The 16,595-nt window shown below is 44.9% G+C and overlaps 1 protein-coding gene and 1 long non-coding RNA gene across 3 annotated transcripts; one reads left to right on the top strand and one right to left on the bottom strand.

The window, feature by feature from the left end:
* The first annotated feature begins 5,860 nt into the window (after positions 1-5,860).
* Positions 5,861-15,259, top strand: LOC122438069. 2 transcript variants are annotated; one of them, XR_006268439.1, is made up of 3 exons: positions 5,861-6,033; positions 14,335-14,440; positions 14,603-15,259. It is a non-coding gene; the product is annotated as an uncharacterized LOC122438069 (long non-coding RNA). The 2 variants fall into 2 exon arrangements; XR_006268438.1 differs by lacking the exon at positions 5,861-6,033 and adding an exon at positions 12,536-12,803.
* On the bottom strand, positions 7,676-11,962 carry FZD1 (frizzled class receptor 1). The gene has a single exon (XM_043462557.1). The coding sequence runs from the start codon at positions 11,426-11,428 to the stop codon at positions 9,497-9,499; it is 1,932 nt and encodes a 643-aa protein (XP_043318492.1). The 5' UTR covers positions 11,429-11,962; the 3' UTR covers positions 7,676-9,496.
* Positions 15,260-16,595: the final 1,336 nt, after the last annotated feature.

Genomic DNA, 16,595 nt, shown 5'->3' with positions numbered 1-16,595 from the left:
GTCATGATTTAGAGTAGCCCTGAAGAACTGCTGCCATGTTACCCAAGTGTACAACCTACCAATTGGTCAGAATTGTTAGCATCCACAAAGAAACAGAATTTGAAACGGTGAATCCCATGGTGGGTATGGAAAGCAGAAAAATGCACTTACGCTATAAGAGCAACATCCCTAGTTGATTGACATACAGAACCTTATTTGTGTCATTTCACCTTAACGTTGCCCATTAACTTAATCTTCATCTGAAAAAGTCTTGTAACACATGCTTAGCCTGAAAAGAGGATGCAGGAACAATATATTAGTTTGCATTATGCATTTTCAATTTCCATCAGTGATAAACATAACTTACAGAGGGAAGAAGGGAAGGGGAAGGAATTATGGGAGAGAAGAGTGAGGAGGGAAAGTGGGAGAATAATGGGTAGAAGTGCGTATGTGCTAAGTCTCTTCAATTGTATTCTACTCCTATGCAAACCCACCAGGCTCCTCTCTCCATGGGATTCTCCAGGCAAGAATAAAGAAAAAGAGAGAAAAGAAATATACAGTGAGGAGAGGAAGGCTAACATCTGTAGATCTAGTGCTTAAGTGAAAGTGAAGTCGCTCAGTCGTGTCCAACTCTTTGCGACTCCATGGGTTGTAGCCCACGGAATTTTCCAGGCAAGAGTACTGGAGTGGGTTACCATTTCCTTCTCCAGGGGATCTTCCTGACCCAGGCAGGGATCAAACTCAGGTCTCCCTCATTGCAGGCAGAGGCTTTACCTCTGAGCCACCTGCTTAAGATGCCATTATATACCTTATTTCTTTAATCCTCCCAACAACCATATGAATTAGTAAAAATTTGTTGGTTCTACCATTTGAGATAAATGGATCTGAGGCTAAAAGCTAGTTGAGATTCAAACCACGTCTTGCAAACCCAAAATTCTTTCCAAGATGACATTCAACCTCTTTGTGTCCACGAGTCTATTATCTTGAAATTGATTTTTTTTTTAAAAGAGGAAGATGAAAGGTCATATTTCCAACTCAGGATTACGGCCTATTCACCAGATGTGTCCACTCAGCTACCACTCTATCTACTCCCATGAGACTCAGTTCTGAGAAAGATCGGTTGGCTTTGGCTTGCATTAAATCCCTTTCTTTTTCACTGCTTCCAGGGCCAAATGACCCCAACCTGTCTGTCTTGAGGACATCAAGCAGACTATCTCAAGCTGCTTCGCACACCTACCCCAGCGTCCTTAATGAACTGACAGTTCCTGAGGTGCCGGTGTTGCTCTGCGCGGGCTCCCAATCCAGACTGTCTGCCTGTGAGTTTGTCGCCTTGGGACCTGGAACATATTGTTAACCCTCCTACGGTTCTGACCTTCAAACACTCCTGTAGCCGAATTCTTGCCCTACACCAGCCCCCTCAAATAAAACCCTTCTTTCTCTTCATGAGGACTCAACCCCATTCAGTGCAGTAGGCCCTGCAGATCAGTTTATCCTAAATTGAACCACAGTCTCATAAAAACTGGGGAAAATCCTGTGTGTGTCCCGGAGAACCCAAGTGTAGTGATAAAGCCAGAGGACTGTGTGTGACCAAGAAAACTGCAGAAAGACCTCCAGTCTCCTTGAGTCCCTTCAGCGACTGGAACGTCCTTTTACAAAAGGAGGGGAAGGGAGTAGTCAAAGCTAAGAGTCTTCAAGATGTTTCCATCTCCTCCTTAATTAGCTCAGTGTGAGAGAGAGTGGAACCCTAGCATTTGTACAGAGCTTCACTGTTTATATGGAGAAGGAAATGGCAACCCACTCCAGTACTCTTGCCTGGAGAATCCCATGGACAGAGGAACCTGGTGGGCTACAGTCCATGGGGTCGCAAAGAGTCGGACACGACTGAGTGACTTTCACACTTCACTCACTCTTTACAAAAGGGTTTGCAGTCTATTATTTCATTAGTGTCTCCATTCGACTCATGAAATCCTGTGTGTCAGACTCACTCAAGGAACTCCAGTGTACTTAGCCCAGTCCAGACTGGACCCAGGAGTTCTGCCTCCCAGGCCAAGGTTCTTCCTCTGTAGAGGAACCTTCAGTGACGCAGGGACCTGCGTAAAGAAACTGGAAATGTGAAATATGTAGAATAATAGCATAATATTAACACTTTAAAGAGATTTTCCAGTAAACTTACAGATTTTTTTCCCACTAAAATTATGATACTCTGTGTCCTTGTCTAGATTAAAGTAATAAAAGCAGCATTTATTTTATTGACTGTTATGAGCTGAGTGTTTGCTTCCCCCCAAAATTCATATGTTGAAATCCTAATCCCCAACGTGTAGGTATTTGGAGGGAGGGTTCCATACTTAAGGAGATTTGTCTCTGGCATCTTGATCTTGGACTTCCCAGACCTCAGAACTATGTATGAGAAATAGCTGCCTGTTGTTTAAGCCACCCAGTCCTTGGTATTTTGTTACAGCAGCTTAAGCAGATGAAGACATTGACTATGACTGCGATACAATGTCACAGGCTATTCATCAGTGTTTACAATGTTTGCAAGTCAAAAGTAAAGCCTATGCTGCGGGCACAAGTAAGTCCATATTTTTCTCAATCCTATTTCATAAATGTAACATTTAATTATTTAAAAATATGTATTCACAATGTTAAATATTCCTCTAAAGCAGTGTTTCTCAACTTTGGCACTTGGAGTCAGATAGTTGTTGGTTGTTAGGGGCTGCTGTGTGTATTGTGAAATGCCTGGTATCCTGCCTGGCCTCTACTCACTAGATGCCCGTAGTAACTCTACCCCCAGTTATGACAGTCGAAAAGGGGCCCAGACATTGCCAAATATCTCCTGGGGCCAAAATTGCTCCCTATTGAGAACTTTGGCTTTAGAGTCAAATGTGTAGGTACCTCCTGAAATAATTACATTATCTGCACATCTTTTTATTTCTTTACATCGAGTTTAATTTAAAGATAGCAAGAATAGTGTTTTGGTTCAGTAACAAAGGCAGTGAAAATTTATGTGTATTTACACATAAATTTATGTGTATTTACAAGAAGATTGATAGGAATGGGTGAATCAGAAGGATGACAAGAAGGATGAAGTCAATATAAGAAGGGGTAGACCAATTTGAAGAGTTTCATGCAAATAGAAATGTGAATGCCATGGATTGCCCAGTCCACACCCTACCTCTTCCAACTCCCAATAATCACTGTAGAATTTTACATTTATTTACTTCTTTTTCATTCCTGTAGATGCAACTTTTCATTTTGGGGGAAAACATGGGTTCTAAACCTATTTACCTCTGAGAAGAAGTATGACAACTAAGTGTTGATGTATGGCCATTGGGGTAATCCCTGCTTGAGTTTGTAATCTCATTACAGTGGACTGTACTGACAGAAAAATAAAAGAAATAAAACCATATGCAAAAGTCTAACAGTTCCTTCCTTACAATCTGATAAACTCTAACATCAATCAAAAAAAAACATTGTATTCCAAAGGAATACTTTTGAGAGTCTTTTATAAAAATAGCTACTTGACCTGATTTCATAAGCAGCAAGAACAGGGCTCTAAGTGGCCACTTGAGTTTCTGTCTCTATGCTCCATTTCTTTAGGAGGCAGAAGAGAGAATGGCCAAGGTATCAGTGTGGTTTGCTCCAATGTACCTTCATGTTCCACTCAGCCTCTGGTGATTGGTACTCACTGTCAAGATAGGTTACAAAGGGCCGTATTCACTGGCTTTTCATCCAGTAATGAATGAGGCTAGAACTACAGTGGAATAGTTTTAATGCTGCACTGGTGACTGCCACAGATTTGACTCTATCTTGGGAGCACAATTTGACCCATCATCCCAGTTTGTCCAGGACCTTCCTGGTTTAACACTGAAAATCCCACATCCTGAGAAGTTCCTCAGTCCTGGACAAACCCAAACAGTGGTACCCAGTCTGACTTATGAGTTTTTGACAGAATATTTATTGAAGACAACTTTTAGAAAGTATCTTCCAAGAGCTGGAAAGATAAGGTCAAGAACAGTATCTAAATCTCCCTTTAAAGTAAAAAAAAAAACTCTGTTTTATAACAATCAAGTAGCACTTGGCATTTGGAATATACATTTAACTAGCCTATATGACTTCCAGGTATTTGCTGCTGTGTTTGGGAAGATGAGCATTTCCAAGGGCAAGAGAACAGTCTGTCTCTGAGTGCTTCATTTAAGCAAGGACACGCTGCCAACTTGAAAAGAAATAAAGCCCACACTTTGTCTATGGGGGGATCCTGCAGTTATTCCCCTGCAAATTTAATTCAAACAGGTATAGAGATCTGAAACATGGAGATATCCACAAATTAGAGGATACTTGATTTTAAAAAGGAAAGGAAAGGAAAGAAATCCAGGCCACTGAGAACTATCTCGAAACAGCAATAGTGTTTCCTTTTCATGGTAATCATCCTAGTCCTGTGAACATGTTTTGAAAATCTATATTGTGAGTGAAATTTCTTGAGATCATCTTTATATGAAATATGCATATTACCAATTTTAAAAGCTAAAAATTATCTTCAAGCAAACTGATTTAAAAAGTAGCATGTGTGTATAAAATGTACAAATCAATGCTATTCTAGGATTATTAATTATATGACATTCAACTAGTGTATTAATGATTCCTTTAGAAAATTCAGTGTTATTTTAATCACTCAAAATTATACCTTTTTAGAATATCACTATCTTAAAAGGATTTATTTAGAGAAACTGCTTTTAGAAAATGTTATATTATCTTTTCAAACAATTTTAAGAATCAGCTTGACTTATGAAACTGATGATAACCTCCAGAATATTTATTATATGTTCTGTAAGATATAGATTATACTTGATCCTATCCATTACATGAGAAAGATTTCTGTGATAAATCCTTTTACTTGATCCATTATTAGGCTCCCAAACCAACTTATAAACAAAAGTCCCCAATGGAACTGTTATTAAACAGGAACTTGATTCTGTAATGGAGTAGAGACACTTGTCACCACAGATCATGATGAAACTTAAGAAAATTAGCCTGGAGTCTCTCTTTTTATCACCAGGTTACCAATAATTTGTTTTGTCATTATAGTTATGGTTTTATCCATCCATTGTCAAAGTTATGACCAAACTGAACAGAAATATTTAAGCCCCATAAGTTTTACAGAATTCTGAATCATGAAGCTCAAAGACTGTTTCTCAAATTCTAAAGGTATGTGCCAACAGTTCCAAATATAGATATAAATCCTAGTAGTCACCAGAATTAACTCTATCATGTTTGGCACTTCCCTTGTAAGATCCCATTTCAAACGTAAGGGTCTTAAAATAAGTCTTGAATTTAAGGTTGTATCCCAGTTCCTTTTTAGTAATGTAACTGGGGAACTCGTATATGCAGTCCACATCTTATTTTGATTTCTACAGCTTAATCCTGCAAGACTTTTATGTTTGCATTAATATATTCCATGAAGTATTTATTGACAATATGACTAGTGTCCACCTCAAGACATATGTAATGATCACATTTTGATTATCTCTTAGGCCCCAGTTACACAGAACATTATAATCAGAAATGTATCAGAGCTATCCAGTGCCATAACACTGGTTTCAATTAATTGCATGTACATTACATAAAAATCTGGCTTACAGCCAACAGATGGATGAGAAAGCAATAAAAGCAAGAGCAGCAGAAGATGAACACAAATACACACGGAAAATAAGACATCCTTTAAAAAAATAAATATGCACCAGGAGCGAAACAGGGTATCATGGAAAGTGATCTGAAGTCACTCAAGTCCTGAGATGGTTTGTGGTTTAGGCATTTTTTTTTTAATTGGCCACCAACTCTTCACTGTGTTCTCCTTTCCGAGTTCACTGCTAGACTTTGAGAATGATGCAACTACAGCGGAAGGCTTCAGTGCTCTGAGGAGACAAAAGAACCAAGACCAACTCAGGCTAACAAGTGACTGCCTCAGACAGACTGAAAAATTCAGGCCAGCTGTTTTGCATATGTTTGACACTGACTGGCTTTGAGATTACAAATATGACTTTCTGCCCCCCACAAAATGTAAGTAAAAACTGGCTTTTTTTTTTAAACAGAGCATTCGAAAGCGTTCATACTATGCATGGATTTACTACAAAAGCTGAGGCAAGCACACACACCATAAGGGGGAAATTGACTCCAATTGATAGCTGGCTGAAAAAAACAAAATAGGCAAACCAAATAATCTGAAAATAGGGTTTGTCATGGAAACAGCATATTAATGGGACCATATTCCCAGTAGCTTTATGGATTTTCAGGCAAGTCTTATTTTGCCATCACTGTTAGAAGAAACAAAAGAATACACTGGCTTTTTTATATGCTACACAATTTAAAAGTTGTTTTCTAAAAACAAAGCCTGGTGATGACTTAAAAATGTCTTTTAAAATTGCTTAAAGCTAGCATTATAAAACCTGTCTGCATTAAATTTATAGTTACATCATTTTAAGGACACCCATAATAAGAATGCTTTATATTTATTATTTGGATATAGACTAATAATCTTAAATTTTTTTCCAAAAATTATCTGTTGAATTATCTAGTGAGAAGATATTTTTAATTTAGCCTAAGCATTGTTATTTTTTGTGTGCCCATACAATAAAACCTTCTTCAATATCGTCTAATACTAGATTACTGTAACAAAAGAAAAAGAAACATAAAGTTGCACCTTGGTGATTAAAATTGAATGTTCTTATTTTCAGTTAGATTTAATTTTTCATCTGTCTTAAAATGTTGATGATGACTTATGTGACAACTGCCTTACAACCATGAAATTAACTCTATTGTATTAAAGGTCTTCCTTTCAGCCCCTTGTCATTTTATCACAAAATGTTTTCATGGGAAAATTTAATATAGGTATTTTTAGTGTATAAAGGGATAAGAGACTCATTTTTCAAAGGTATTTGAGGTTTTCCATCTGGCATTCTCCTTTTCTCATAACCTTATTTCCATACTGTAAAATATATAAGTAAACTTTGTATCTTTAATTTATAAAAATTAGTGTGTATATTTTATACATAGACATAGATATATGCTTATTTACACTCTACATATTATACATTTATATAAATTCTAAGAGTAGACCAACCAGATAATTCCTCTAGGGCAAGTTCTTTGAACAATATAAAAATGGGTCTTCAGAAACAAACAGCAAAACAGCGTTATCCACCTAACTGCTGCTTAAAATGCTTATAAACACACAGTCAGTTAACCATTTATTGATTGCCTGTTTATGGTTTTGGAATATCCAAATATAAGATAATACCTCATAAAAATTGTGACAAAGATGATGGTTGATGATTTAAAAATCAACCTCCATATTACAGAAAGTTATGTAAATTTATTCTTTACAGAAAAAAAGCTATAGTAAAATTAGAGTTTTCTTTTTAATAATCTTCTCTAGGTAAGGAAATAATTTGCAAACTTCTGTCACATTGTTACCGTCATGGAAATACATCTTTTCTAGGGACCTCACATCATCAATCACTACAATGGAAGTCAGTTAATTTTTTGGAAGGACTGGTCTGAAGGTTTAAAGATAGGCTTTTTCATTGAATTCCTGAATTTATATACTGTGGGTTTGGCTACAGACACTATAAAATGTAAAGACAGCTAGTGCACAGTGCAGACGGTTCCAGCTCTGTTATTTTCAGGCGCAAAAACCATAGAATTTTGTACAAAACTTTGATTTTTTTTATTTGTGAAATTAAAAATATGGTATTATATATATATATATATAAACTTCTATTCCTCTATAAATATAGATGATTTTGTGATAGTGAACAGAATAAATGCATACCAAATTCAACGAGCATTGTCATTTTAGGGTATGACAGACATAGATAGATTTATGTCCTAAGTACGGGCATTTTGATAAAACTCTTAAAAGTTTAAAACAATACAATCAGGAAGATTGCTTTTCTCCTCTTTTTCACAGAGAACTAAAGTGAATATTTTTCAATGGCTTTGAAAGATTACACTGGGCACATTTCTGTAAATCCCAAAAGGAACACAGGATTTAGTGCAGTAGACCTGCAGCACACATTCTCCCTTTAGCATGCATGCCCATATTTTGTTTATTTCGGTGGCTAATCCCATCAATTATTCCACCTCCTTTACTTCCTGGAATCTTCCCAGGTTATTATTAGTGATGTGGATTGTTCCTCCCTCAGAATGTGTTGTTGAATAGTGATCATAATAATATGTTACAATTGTACACGTGTACAATGTACATTTTAAAGTTTCTGACATATGTCTAATTATTATTTGATTGAAAATAAGAAAGTACCACTTCCTTTTGAGGACATCCATTACACTGAAATCTCCTTCAAGTTTTCATATTCAGTTTACCGTCTTGCTCTCCTGTTAAGGAAAGCAAAGATCATCAGCTCCTTAACAAAGCTTTCCAGGTGACCTAATGTTTCCATTTTTCATAAAGGTAAATCTAAACACGGGTGCTCTCAATCTTAAGAGGCAGTTTGCCAGGCATCCGTATACAATTAGAATGAGCGTTTTATAACCCTATCTTCAGTCTCTCCCAACCCACACAAAGCTCCATGCCTCTTCCCCAAATCTCAGTAACCACATCTTTCCATGACGCTGGCCAAACCCATACCAGGTTTTAGACGCTAGAGAATGAAATGAGCTCATCCACCAAAAATGAGACTTAAAAAAAGTTTGGCATTGGTTACCCCACTCACCCTCTAACCAACTTGGTTGGAAGGAGGGAGTGTCTGGGCACTGGAGGCCTGAGCCAAGGAGCCCGGGGCTGCCCCTGCCCGCATCCGTGGGCCTCCTAGAAGCCGGGGAAGTTCTGGACAGTGAAAATTTCAGCTTCGGATAGTCTAAGGGCCGGTCTTGGCAATCTGGCTCCGGACAAGGGCAGACTTGGGATCGGCCGGCGCCCACCTTCCGATGTGGAAGCTTTGCGGATTTCTGTACCTGAAAGAGTCCCGACCCCAGCAAGGAAGGGGAGGGAGGGGGCTGAAAGCGGAGCGGGGAAGAGACCCAGGCGGCGCGGCCCAGGCGCTCCCCACCCGCTGCAGGGAGGGGCGCGCCAGCACTCGCAGAAGCTCCCAGCGGTGGTGCGCTGTGGTTTTCTCTCTGTGCTGCTCTGAAAAGGGCTAGAAGGAAAAATGGTCAAACCACCCGAAATAATTAAAATTAAACAAACAAACAAGGAGAGTAAAAGAAAAACGCGTGAACGGTCATTTAAATACAAATATACTTACAAAAATCTTACACAGGCTATTTACAAGTCATAAAAGCGTACAGTCCTGGTACCAGAGCAAGAAAGGTCTGTTCATCCCCGCCCCCGCCTCTGGCAGTTGGGCCCTCGGGTCCCTGCGCCCCCGGGAACAGAAGCTTTTGCAGGAGCCTTGTTAAAAGCAGTGAATGGCTAGGGAGAGTAGCCAGACTTGGCCAGGATTCCATAGGGCCAAGGGGTGGCCGGGACCAGGCCGAGGGCTGGAGACGGGCTGAGTCCCGGGTCTCAGACAGTGGTCTCCCCCTGTTTGCTGTTGGTAAGCCGCGTGTAGAACTTCCTCCAGGAGTTGAGGGTCTTGCCGGACCAGATCCAGAAGCCTGACGTGATGCCCACGATGAGGGTCATAAGGTACTTGATCATGAAGACGGTGAAGTCGGGGCTCATGGGCGGGTGCGGCGGGGCGCCGCCCGCCTGGAGGTGGGGGCAGGGGATGGCGTAGCTCTTGCAGCTCTGGGCCACCCAGCTGCGCTCCCACTGGTCCCGGAAGGCCTGCTCGTAGAAGTAGCAGGCGATGACGATGGTGGCCGGCACGGTGTAGAGCACGCTGAAGACGCCGATGCGCACCATCAGCTTCTCCAGCTTTTCCGTCTTGGTGCCGTCGTGCTTCATGATGGTGCGGATGCGGAAGAGGGACACGAAGCCGGCCAGCAGGAAGGACGTGCCGATGAACAGGTACACGAAGAGGGGCGCCAGCACGAAGCCGCGCAGGGCGTCCACGTTGTTGAGCCCCACGAAACACACCCCGCTCAGCACGTCGCCGTCCACCTGGCCCAGCGCCAGAATGGTGATGGTCTTGATGGCCGGCACGGCCCAGGCGGCCAGGTGAAAATACTGCGAGTTCGCCTCGATAGCTTCGTGGCCCCACTTCATGCCGGCCGCCAGGAACCAGGTGAGCGACAGGATCACCCACCAGATGGAGCTGGCCATGCTAAAGAAGTAGAGCATCATGAAGAGGATGGTGCAGCCCTCCTTCTTGGTGCCCTGCGCCACGGTGCGCGCCCCGTCCTCCGCGAACTTGTCGTTACACACCACGCGGTCCTCCAGCAGGAAGCCGGCGATGTAGGCCACGGCCACCGCCGTGTAGCAGCCCGACAGGAAGATGATGGGCCGCTCAGGGTAGCTGAAGCGCCGCATGTCCACCAGGTAGGTGAGCACGGTGAAGAGCGTGGAGGCGCAGCACAGCACCGACCAGATGCCGATCCAGGTGCGGGAGAAGCGCAGCTCCTCCGGCCCGAAGTACATGAGCCCGTACACCTTGGTCGGCTCGCAGGGGGCGCCGCAGTCCTTCTCCCCCAGGAAGTGGTAGTTGAGGTAGGAGGGCACCTTGAGGGCGCGCGGGCACGAGAACTTGCCTCGCTCCGACGCGCCGGCGCCCCCCGCGAAGCCGCCGCCCCGGTGCCCTCCACCGCCGTGCTGGGGGTTGCTAGTCCAGAACTCGGGCAGCAGCGACGGCGTCGGGGTGCCCTTGTCCGACGTGTTCTGGCCCACGCACAGCTCGCCGGCGCCGTGCACCGGGAACTTCTCGCACTTGAGCGTGTCGGGCCACTGGAAGCCGAACTTGTTCATGAGCGCCTCGCAGCCCTGGCGCGCGCGCTCGCAGAGCGAGCGGCAGGGCGGCAGCGCCTGCTCCAGCACCGTGCACACGGGCGCGTACATGGAGCACAGGAAAAACTTGAGCTCGGCGGAGCACTGCACCTTCACCAGCGGGTAGAACTGGTGCACCTCGAGGCCCGCGTCCTCCTGGTTCGTGTGGCCCAGCAGGTTGGGCATGATGGTCTGATTGTACGCGATGTCGGTGCACAGCGGGATGGAAATGGGCTGGCAGTAACCGTGGTCCGGTATAGAGATGCCCCGCTCGCCGTTGTACTGCTGCCCGCTCTGCTGTTGCTGAGGCGGCGGGGGCTGCTGCCCCGGCCCGGGCCCCTGGCCGGCCGCCTGCGCCCGGACCCCCAGCAGCAGCGGAGCCTCCAGCAGCCAAAGCAGTAGTAGTAGCCGGCGCGCCCAGCGCCGGGAGTCAGCCAGGGGGCGGCGGCGGCTGCCCGCGTCCCCGCTCCCCTCCGCCGCGGGTACAGTGCGGAGCGCCCCGGCACAAACTTCCCAGCTCGTGCCGCCGCCCCCGGCGGCTCGGGACTTCTGAGGCGCCTCCTCCTCAGCCATACTTTCTCGGCTCCTTTCTTGGCGCCGCTCGGCTGAGGCTGGCTGTGGCGCGGCTGGAGGCTGCTCCCCCTGCGGCCGGGGCGATCTCCTCCCCGCCGGTGCCCTCCGTCGAGCCCGAGCCGTGCTCGGCCCGCTCCCCCGGCTCCCGCTCCGCGTCCCGCAGCCGCCGCCGCCGCGGAAACTTGCGATTCATGAAGCGCGGGGCTGCGGGGAGAGCCCGGGTGGCTCGGGCGCGCCGAGGGTCGCGTCCCGCCTTCCTGGCCCTCGGCTAGCTGGCTCTTGGCAAGCGGCGCCGCGCTAGTGGCGGCGGCCGGGCAGAGCGCGCAACTCTCGGCAACCCAGCAGCCTCGGGTCCCCCCAGAGCCTCCGCCTCCTCCTCCGCCGCCGCCGCCTGACCATTTGTGTCAATCCCTCAACTCGCCCGCTCTCCTCTCCCTCGCTCGCCCTCCGACCGGTTTCCAGGCGCCCCGCAGTCTGTCTTTCACCAGGAGGGAGGAGCCTTGAAACCGACGCGGAACTGGAGGCTCAGGGACCGTCGCCCAATCGCTGCACTGGCTTCCCGGCGCAAAGGGCGCCCGCCGCCTGCTTCCCAGAGCGAAAGTCGGCGGCGGGCGGGAGAAGGAGGAGGCGGGAGGGGGAGCGGTGGCCGAGGCACTGCTCGGGCACAAAGAGTGGGTTTGCTATGAAGCGGGACAGGCTTGGTTGCTTTTGCTTTTGCGGAAGAAAGGGCGAGGACAAGTAGGAGAATGGTCCCATATGCTGCTGGAGATAATGAATAGGAGTCGGCAGACCGCGCGATTTAGCTTTTCTTTTCTTTTATCCATTTTCGTGTTTAAAAATCCTGCTCTGAACGCTGGTTACAAACAGCAGACCGAGCGCTTCGATGAGAACAGATTCCTTTGACTTAAGGAACGAACGGCTTCCTTCGAGTTTGTATCTGTCGAGGTTTTATTTAAAATATTACTCTCAAATCCTAGAGCTCTCAGGCTGGGCTTGGCGGGATTCGGGCGCGCCATTTCCCCCAAGGAGAAGTTCGCCGGATCGCCGTCAGATGAAGAAAAACCACCACGACCAAACACAAACTTCGATAGCATTTAAAAAGTAAAGCCAGATCTACAGTCCGCTGTTATTATCTTTTCTGTAGTTGAAAAAAAAGCAACAAAAAACTCCTTTTTTTCTCCTCTTTATCAATCCAGAAACAGAAGCAAGGGGAAACTACCCATTAAATATTTCGAGAGAAAAACTTGAGCGCCCGACCAGTCACTGAGGGAGGAGAGAGTCCTGGATGCCTGAGACTCCAGAGGGGCTTCAGGGCAGAGCTGGGCTTGGGGGCAGCCTGGACCCTGGGGAGCTTCAGCGAGGCTTCCAGAGGCCGGTACGCCCGCGGCTCTGGGGGAAGTGTGCAAGGGTCAGACCTGGGCCAGTTAGGTTGCGCTGGAGAGTGGACTTCCACTCAGATGCAGAACAGCGGGATGCCAGTTCAAAAAACAAAACAATTCAGCCCACTTACATCCTTGTTGTTGTTTTCCTGCAAGCTATTTTCAAGTAATGGTCTAACCAGTGACTCAGTTTTATCAATAAAATGCCACCGTATTATTAATTCTACCTAGGATTTGTGGGCCTATGATTAGACTGTCTCTTGGGATCCTTTTCTACAATTATTTTCTGTCTTTTGTTTATCCATTCATTTGTTTAATAAATACTTACCAAGCTCCTATTGTCCTAGAAGCACTGTTAGGTAGTAGAATACACAGATAAGCAAGACCTGGCCTAGCCTTACAGGCAGCAGAATGCAGCAGGGCACAGAGGTGAAGATCAGTTCTCTTAAGGCACATCCCTAAGCTGAAGGGGGGCTTCTTAATGCACATCCCTAAGCTGAAGGAGGGCTTCCTGGTGACTCAGATGGTAAAGAATCTGCCTGCAATGCAGGAGACCTGGGTTCCATCCCTGGGTGGGGAAGATCCCCTGGAGGAGGGCATGGCAACCCACTCCAATATTCTTGCCTGGAGAAATCTATGAACAGAGGGGCCTGGGGGTGGGAGTGGGGGTGGTGGGCTACAGTCCATGAGGTCGCAAAGAGTCAGACACAACTGAGCAACTGAACACACACAAGCTCAAGGAACACAGGAGAGCAGCCAGCCAGTGGAAAAGGTGGGGAGGGGTCTGATGGTGAGGTGGGTGGAAGATGCGAAAGACAGGAGCTCCGAAGTACTTAAATTGCCAAAGGGGGAGACTGGGTGGGTGTGGCTGAGATATTATGGCAGGAGAGAATTTTAGCCCATAATCTAGGCAAAGCCATGGTTTTTCCAGTGGTCATGTATGGATGTGAGAGTTGGACTATAAAGAAAGCTGAGCGCTGAAGAATTGATGCTTTTGAACTGTGGTGCTGGAGAAGACTCTTGAGAGTCCCTTGGACAGCAAGGGGACCCAACAAGTCCATCCTAAAGGAAATCAGTCCTGAATATTCATTGGACTGATGCTGAGGCTGAAACTCCAATGCTTTGGTCACCTGATGGAAAGAACTGACTCATTTGAAAAGACCCTGATGCTGGGAAAGATTGAAGGTGGGAGGAGAAGGGGTGATAGGATGAGATGGTTGGATGGCATCACTGACTCAATGGACATGAGTCTGAGTAAACTCCAGGAGTTGGTGATGGACAGGGAGGCCTGGTGTGCTGCAGACCGTGGGGTCACAAAGAGTCAGACATGACTGAGAGGCTGAACTGAACTGAGCTGAAAACATTTGGGCTAAATTATACAGGCAGTAGGGAGCTGTGGAGGGTGACTTTTCCCCACATGAGCGGGGAGTGGCTTCAGGGGTGGCTGAACAATATTGTTATAATTCATATCTGTTTTATATGTTAAATTCAACTAAAATATACCTTTTTCTTTTCTTTTTTAAACAGCAGTGCTCCTCAAAGTGTGATCTCCTAACTAGCAGCAGCCCTTGGGAACTTGTTAAAAATTCAAATTCTCTTGCCCCACCCAGGCCTTCCTGAGTCTGACATCCAGGTGAGTCTGATGCTAGAGAATAACTGTTGTGTCCTTTTCTATACTGAACACTTTATTAAACATTTGATGTCAACTCCATTTTAAAATTGTCATAGTAGTTGATACTAAATGGTAATTTATATTTGGCCTGATCATTTACTGTCTAATCAATTTGGTCACCAGATCTGCACAATTGAATTGATCATCTAATTCCTGAGAATGGATCAGACCACCAACCTGCCAAGAGTCAAGATGACTGAACATAAAGCCCTCATTCATAAATCATTTGTTAATAAATCAGGAAGCAAGAAACTCAACTGGAAGTAAAATTATTCATTCTCATATAATGCATAGGATGGATCTTAAAAGATAATTCCATCTGGATAACATTCCCACTGAAAAAAAAGTTCAATTCATCAATATTCACAAATAATCTTAAGAGCCCCAGAGTTTTTCAGAGGTTTGCAGTGATTCAACTGGTGGCTTCAGGATGACTGTGGAAGATGGAACCTGGGGCATAATGTCATTGAGAAGCTTAAACATTAGTCTAGACAGTACTTCCCTGGTCGTCCAGTGGTAAAGAATCTGCCTTGCAACTCTGGTTTGATCCCTGATCAGGGATTAGATCCCACATTAGGCAGAGCAACTAAGCCCCCTTGCCATAACTCAAGTCCATTCGCCTCACAGGATGATCCTTCATAATGCAACTAAGATCCGACATAGCCAAATAATAAATAAATAAATGAATATTTAAAGAAACAAAAAACCTTTAGTCTAGATGTAAAGGGTGGCTCAGTGGTAAAGAACCAGCCTGCCAATGCAGGAGACACAAGAGACGTGGGTTCAATCCCTGGGTCGGGAAGATCCCATGGAGTAAGAAATGGCAACTCACTTCAGTATTCTTGCCTGGGAAATCCCATGGACAGAGGAGGGCCAGGCTACAATCCAGGGGGTCACAAAGAGTCAGACATGACTTAGCAACTAAATAACGAAAGGACATGACTTAAGGTGAGTGTCACTTGTACTACATACTGACAGGGCCCTGAGAATTTCATCATTGCGTATATTGCTGTCTCTAAAGATTGTGCTGTTGTGTTTTTGCCTGTTAAAATATTTTATGTATTTTATGTATTTGTCTCACATACATATTTTTTTATTTTTCAAATATTCATGGATATGGTAAATTCTTAAAGTTCATATTTGTCTTAAACCATTTCTGGATTTCTAGTATTTTTAAAGGAAAATGCAACAGGTATCATATGTGAATGAGAGTGTGTGTTGGCAATAATTCATGAAAAATGATATTGAACAGGAGGTTGGGAAGCACAGGTGCTCTCTGAGGTCCTTTGAGCACTCAGAGTTCATAGCTGTTCATTTTATCCCCCAGCATCCCATTCCACAAGTCTCCCAGGGACCCTTTTTCTCTAGCTTGCTGCCCTGATGCTCTATCTTCTGCTGATAGCATCCCATGCTTAGAAACTTTATCAAGCCATGTTTCTTCTGCCACTCCTCTCGTGTAAAGATGTCTCTGTCTTATGTTCTATTCTCTCAAGGTCATTCTTGGTGGCCGAGCTTGGGAAGAATGAATTTATTCTACTGTATTGCTTACCAAGAAGCGCCACATGCATTAAACATCCACCGTCACTCCAAGCGCTTCCTCTTCTCCCCAAGGGGGTGGGGCACGGGGATTTTGGCAGAATGCAGTTCTGTTCCCCAGAGTACTGCTTCGAAAGTTGTTCTGTTGACATTCTTTTACTTTTTTTTTTTAGTTGGAGGAAAATTGCTTTGCGATGTTTGTTGGTTTCCGCTGCACAGCAGTGTGAATCAGCTGTAAGTATACATATATCCCCTCTCTCTCCGGCCTCCCTCCCCTCCGCCCATCCTGTCCCTAGAGGGTCAGGTCATCACAGAGCACCAGACTGGGCTCCGTGTGCTATAAGCAACTTCCCATCAGTTACCTGTGTTACACATGGTAGTGTACATATGTTGATCCTACTTTCTCCATTTGTCCTAGCCTCTCCTTTTGAAATTCTTGAGCTTGTTTTATCTTCCACTGGACAGGGAAGTTTACTGGAGAGGAGGCTCAGAAGAGCAGTAAGAGTTAAAAAGAAAAAAAGTCATTTTTTCCAGATCATGGAACTGGAAGGAACTAAAAATATTGTCTAGGAACTAGTTA

This window comes from Cervus canadensis, chromosome 3, assembly GCF_019320065.1.
Source record: "Cervus canadensis isolate Bull #8, Minnesota chromosome 3, ASM1932006v1, whole genome shotgun sequence".
Classification (NCBI taxonomy): domain Eukaryota; kingdom Metazoa; phylum Chordata; class Mammalia; order Artiodactyla; family Cervidae; genus Cervus; species Cervus canadensis.
This window is presented reverse-complemented; position numbering and strand designations above follow the sequence as displayed.